Below are 6000 nucleotides of genomic sequence, written 5' to 3'. Positions count from 1 at the left end.
CAGAATAAAGAATAAAAAATAGGGCTGAGGGTATAGCTCAGAGGTAGAATGCCCCTGGCATTCTATCCCCAGTACTGCAAAATAAATAAGTAAATAAATAAAATAAAAAGAAAAAAGAAACAGGGTCTCACTAAGTTGCTGCGAGCCTCACTGAGTAGCTGAGGCTGGCCACGAACCTGCGATCCTCCTGTCTCAGCCTCCCAAGTGCTGGGATTATAAGAGTGCGCCACCACGCCTGGCTATCGGTGAGATTTTAGTGCTCTGGGGTTCTGGGGAGGTTCTAAGGAGATTCAAACCACAGGACAAGGCCAGAAGGCCCGCTCACTCCAGGCAGCAGACTGTCCCTCAGGAGGGACGAGCGGACGCCGAGGCGAGAGCCCGGTGGAGGGGGCAGCTCCTGGACATGGGGAGCTCTCTCAGCGCCCAGTTCCTAACTCAGCAACAAACTGGACTCTGCAAGGGCCGTCCCCAGCTTCTGCCTCGGGGAGCCCCTCGTGGAACGGTTAAGGCGACAGTGGGCCCCAGGAAGCCGCGGCTGGGCAGGAGGACTGCCCGAGTGGCCCCTGGGTCTGGCCTGACTTGCACTTCTGGCCGGTCCTGGCCGCGGGGGCCCGGGCAGCCTGCGCCAACACTGGATGGTAAGGGGCGCGGGGAGCAGGAGGGGAGGTATTGCTGAGGCAGCCAGCCCAGCCCAGGCTCTGGGTGGTTCAACACCAGCCCTGGGGCCTCTGACCGCCTTCCGAGCAGTGGCTGGCTGGGGCCCCGCGTGCCTGGGGCGGCCGTCAGAGGGTCTGGTAGTGCTGCCGCAGCCGGGCCCGCAGGAAGTCGTAGGTCAGGTTGTGCCGCGTGATGATGCCAACGATCTAGACAAGGGGAAGAAGCCCGGGCGCTGCGTGAGAACACGGGCGCTCACGGGATGGGGGGGACCGCACTCAGCGAGGCCCTGCTAAAAACGGAGAATAAAACAGGGCTGGGGGTGTGGCTTGGAGGTAGAAGGCCCCTGGATTCCATCAAAAAAAAAAAAGAATACAACACACCATGCCGGACCAGGCTGCGGGAGGCGTTCCTCTGAAGAGGGACACTTCCCGGAGGGCAATCTGCTGGCATGGACCGAAAGCCTCTCTTCCAAAACAGAAGACTGCTGTGGTAAAACTTAACGAAACGTCCAATAAAGAAGACACGGAGCGGGACAGCAGGCTCCAGGGCCATCCAGACACCAGACAAACACCAAGATACCATACAAGCTGGGCGTGGCGGCACATGCCTGTACTCCCCACACTTGGCAGAAGGACCACAGGTTCGAGGACAGCCTCGGCAAGTAACAAGGCTCTCAGAAACCTGGAGAGAACTGGGTACAGCTTCTGAGGCAGAGAGCCCCTAGGTTCATATCCAGACACACACACACACACACACACACACACACCCTAGTGTGTAATCCCAGCTTCTGGGGAGGCTGAGGCAGGAGGATCACAAGCTCCAGGTCAGCTTGGGCGGCTCAGGGGCAGCACTCCCCTGGCTGCTCCGGCCCCGGGGGTCAGCCCCTAGCACAACAGCAGCAGGGAGGACCAGCCAGGCACAGGGGAGTGTCCTCGGCCATGGGAAATCACTTCCTATAGACTGAGCAAAACCCAGGCCCCTGGAGGGAACGCAACGAGCCCACTGCTGCCAGCGCTTGGTCTATGCGCCTTCCATCTCCAGATGTCAGACTGGAGTCTCTGCACTAAAAGCTGACATGCCTCTGCAGGCAGCCATGAGGGCCTGGCTTTGTTTCTGAGCATTAGTTCATATTTTTTCTAACATGAAATAAAAACTATACAGTAAGAAAAAATTAACTTCTAAACAAAAGTTATAGAAAAGCCTACAGCAACCGTTCCTGGGTGTGGGCTTTGTTGCTTGTTTTGTGTGTGTGGAGCCGGGGATGGAACCCCACGGCGTTCCCGACAAGCCCCACCCCTATTTATTGCTTCTTTGGAAGCAGGCTCTCGCCAGGTTGCCGAGAGTCTCCGTAAGTTGCTAAGGCTGGCTCGGCTCCAGCCGGGGATTAGCCTGACTTATCCGCTCAAGTACTGAAACTGCACCACCAAGCCTGGCTTAGGTGTGGTATTTTTAAAAACTCTCCAAGTATTTTGCTTGTAAGTCTCTCGTTTAATGGTCCGAAGCCCTGTAACAGGTGGGGAAATGGTCAGGAGTCCTAAGAGCAGGCGTAGTAGCGGGCAAGGCCGGCCACGGTGTGCTGGCGCCATCTGCTGGCCACACGGGGCACAGGCTCAAAACACACAGGAGGTGGAGGGGAGAGTTTTCAAGGCCACTGGGCTCCAATGGCCCCTCTCCTCCTCGGTGGGAGCACGCAGAGGAGGCTTTGTTTTGAGAGAGCTCCCTGTGGACTCAACAACCAAACTCCCAAACAGCACCCCGGCTGGAAGGTCCTTCCTCAAAGGTGGGGGACGTGGAGGAGGGTCCCCGGTTCCCCTTTGTCCACCTGACTCACCTCTCCCACCGCGTTCACCACGGGCAAGTGGCGCAGCCCCATGGTTCTGAACAGGTTGAAGACTTGGGAGACGTGGGTGTTGGGGGACACGGTAAAAGGTGAAGGGTTCATGTACGGGGTGACATCCTGCAGAAGAGACAGCACGGGTCACGGGCCGAGGCAAGTGCAGGACAGACAGCCCCGCCGGGCCGGCCCAGGGCAGCCTCCTCACCACAATCATCCGCGGGTTCAGCAGCGTCAGGTCCAGGTCGTGGATGTCAGGGTACCGCGGGTAATCCTCCGCCATCTCGGCGTAGGAAAGGCGCGGCTGGCTGGCGCTCTGCAATTCCAACCAGGACAGCGTCCTTGCTGCAGGCCACTGGCAGGGTCGCACTGTCCCCCCACGTCCCCATCCAAGCCGGCTCTCGCCCCCACCCAGCTGGGCCACGTGGACAAGGCCCGTCTCAACCGCCTTTCCTTCAGCTGTAAGATGCAAGTGGCTTACTCTGAAGTTTAGACGAGAAAAGTGCTAACGCCAGCCGGAGTGTGGGCTGAACTGCGTCCCCAAAAAGATACGGCAAAGCTCTAAGCCCTAGAACTATCAAGTGACCTTACTGGAAACAGGGCCATTCAGGATTCAGTGGGTCCTGAATCCAAGGCGGGTGAGGACACAGAGTGCCTCGTCACGAGAAGGCAGCTCTGGAGTGATGTGTAGTGCTGGCCAGGCACGCCAAGGCCTGCTGGCGCCCGCCAGGCCCCGGGAAGGGCAGGCGGGTCCTCCGGAGCCTTCGGAGAGCAGGCCCCACACCTGCACGTGGACTCTGGCCTCGAGCTCTGAAAGGACAAGCTTGTGGCAAGGCCGGGTCCACGGCCGGCCAGGGAAGGGGCTGTCGGTTGCCTCCGCCCCAGGCTCCGGGGTCCCTCGACTCTCAGAAAGTGCTGACCGAGGGCAAGGGGAGGGGAGGGCACCAAGCCTGAGTGAATGTATGCCATTTTCAACATGCTCCACATGAAAAGAAAAGAAGTGCTGACCGTCACTGGGCGAGGCCGGCACACGGCTCGCAGGCTGGACACAGTGACCAACTGCAGCGTGGTCCCCGCCCCTCAGCGCACTCCTGCTGCCCTGACCCACTCTGAGCACCTCACCTGAACACAGCTGTCTCCACCGAACGGGTCGGCAACCTCCGGATTGGCTGGGCCAGCCCATATCACCCCCAATCCTTGCTCCTGGGCTACAGATCACCCTCTGCCCCCCTGCAGCTGGGCTGCCCGCATGCCCCCCCCCCACCATGGTAACCGCCTGTCAGACCTCAGCAGGGCACCTCAGGCTGGTCCCCCACAGCCGAGACCCCACCCAGGAGAGTCACGTTAGAAACCGGGTCTCTGGGAAACTTTCTCAGTGTTTCTAAAAAGATAGTGTGCGTAGGCAGTGGTCTCAGGTGGCACAGGGGCCACTTCAATCACCCACCCCCCCAAAAAATAAATAAAAAGGAAATGCTATAGTGGGCCTGGCAGGAAGAATGGGGTTTCTTTCAACAACACAGTGAAGCAATAAAACTATAGCAGAAACACCAGAAATTAAAACTAGAGAAACTGTATTAACAGCCCGCAGGTTAGCGAGAGGTCCCTGGGCGAGCGGTATAGAGCAGGGAACTGCTCCGCCTTCCAGGATCCTGGGGCTGCAGGAGACTCACCGACTGACTCTCAGAGTAACAAACTCCTCGGACGAGCAGGGTGACGAGCTGCGAGCGCAGGATGAGGCCGTGGAAGGTGAGCGGGCGGAAGCGCTCCTCCATGGTCCAGTCTTCGCTCGGGGACTGGTCGGGGTATAGGTTGGGGTAGGGAGTGTATCTGTTACACAAAAACCAGACGTTGCCTAGCACGGCCTCAGCGAGGCCGCTCCTCGCGGCGCCCAGGCCTCCCAGCTCTGGCGCGGCAGCCGCCGGCGGCCCCACCTCCTCTCCAGCATCTGCTGCAGGAGGTCCTCCTTCTCAGCGGGCTCCTCGGAGCCCACCTGCTCCTCACACATGTTGCGCAGCTCGCTGGACGGGTAGGACTTCATGGACTGGCTCCGCTTGCGCTGCTCGCCGGCCCGGGTGAGGATGCTGGACTTCTGTGGGTGGGAGCGGACACGGCGACAGGCTGGCACGGGAGGCGCAGACGGCCGCGCTAGGCCACCGACGCTGCACCTGCGGAGCCCGGGGATCGGGCCCGAGGGCCAGAGCAGGGACGACGCTGGGCCGTCGGGACCGGGGCTCGCGACACCGCGGCCCACCAGCGCCCTAGGACTCGCTGTGGACCCTGTGGCTTTCCTAGGAGTCTTTTTTCTTGTTGGTGCCGGGGATTGAACCCAGGGCCATTTTACCTCTGAGCTATATCCCAGTCCTTTTTATTTTTGTGGTACTGGGGGTTGAATCCTGGGGCATTCTACCTCTGAGCTACCACCTCAGCCCTATTTCTTATTTTTATTTTGAAACAAGTTGATGAGAGTCTCACTACTTGCTGAGGCTGTCCTTGAACCTGCAATCCTCCAGTCTTGGCCTCCCAGGAACTGGAATTACTGGTGCGCGCCACCATGCCCGGCTTATTTATTTTGAAACAGGTTCTTGGCAAGTTGCTGAGGCTGGCCTAGAACTTGTGATCCTCTTGTTCAACCCCGCAAGGACTGGGATTACAGGCGGGCAGCACACCGCCAGCTTGCTTTACCTTCTGCAGATGAAACCAGGGCCTATGCTAGGCAAGCACTCCATCACTGAGCTACACTCTCCACCCAACCGCGCGGTCATTGCTGCCCAACACCCCCGCTGCTTTGTTCAGGAAGAACACTGAGTTCTGCAGAGGGGAACAAGCCCCGTCCTGTGCTGCCCTGTGGCGCTGTCAATAACATGCCTATCCTCCCAAAGCCACCAACGCCAAGGGGTGGGCACACTACCAAGCAAAGAATGGCGCTCTCCCCGCTGGATCGCGCCCGAGGACAGGCCAGGGCGGGTTCCTCCCAGTCCCGAGCACGTGGTGAGGCTCTGCACGCGCATCCAGAGCACACACGGGCCTGGGCTCCTGGTCCATTCCTTTCTCTCTTCTTTTCTTTCTTTTTGTGAGTGTGTATGTGGGGGGTGAAGAGGTACAAGGTATTGAACTCAGGGGGATTCTACCCAAGCTACACCCCCAGTCCTATTTTATTTTGAAAGAGTCTAAATCGCTGAGGGTCTCACTAAGTTATGGAGGCTGGCTGTGAACCTGCAATCCTCCCATCTCGGCCTCCCAAGTACTGGAATTACAGGCCCGCGCCACCACGCCCAGCTTCCTTTCTCTTTCTTAAGTGGGTCAGTGTGTTTCGTTGCTGGTAACCCTTGAACCCTTTCTGATACACCTTATCAATAACAATGAAACTTGCTGGGTTAAAAAAAGATCTGTCCACATGCTCCCTGCATCTTAGAGCCTGACAAAGTCCACCTGATTTCTCTGCTGTGCACAATAGGCCAAGGCAGGTTTCCCGGAGCTGGCGGAGCCACCCCGGGGATCCAGCGGCCCAG

At 58.6% G+C, this 6000-nt stretch overlaps 1 protein-coding gene across 1 annotated transcript in view; it reads right to left on the bottom strand.

Moving 5' to 3' along the window:
• Positions 1 to 782: 782 nt before the first annotated feature.
• The window catches only part of CLCN6 (chloride voltage-gated channel 6), a gene marked incomplete at both ends in the record, with an annotated part of 37522 nt that continues 32304 nt past the window's right edge, over positions 783 to 6000 (bottom strand). The window contains 5 exons of the mRNA XM_080692938.1: positions 783 to 863; positions 2489 to 2614; positions 2700 to 2807; positions 4162 to 4318; positions 4423 to 4580. Of these exons, the coding sequence (XP_080549064.1) occupies positions 783 to 863; positions 2489 to 2614; positions 2700 to 2807; positions 4162 to 4318; positions 4423 to 4580 (630 nt within the window). The remainder of the gene's footprint in view (positions 864 to 2488; positions 2615 to 2699; positions 2808 to 4161; positions 4319 to 4422; positions 4581 to 6000) is intronic.

The sequence above is a fragment of the Muscardinus avellanarius genome (assembly GCF_963383645.1).
Source record: "Muscardinus avellanarius genome assembly, chromosome: 3".
Lineage (NCBI taxonomy): Eukaryota > Metazoa > Chordata > Mammalia > Rodentia > Gliridae > Muscardinus > Muscardinus avellanarius.
Note: the sequence above shows the minus strand (reverse complement) of the source record. Positions and strands in the feature narration are given on the sequence as shown.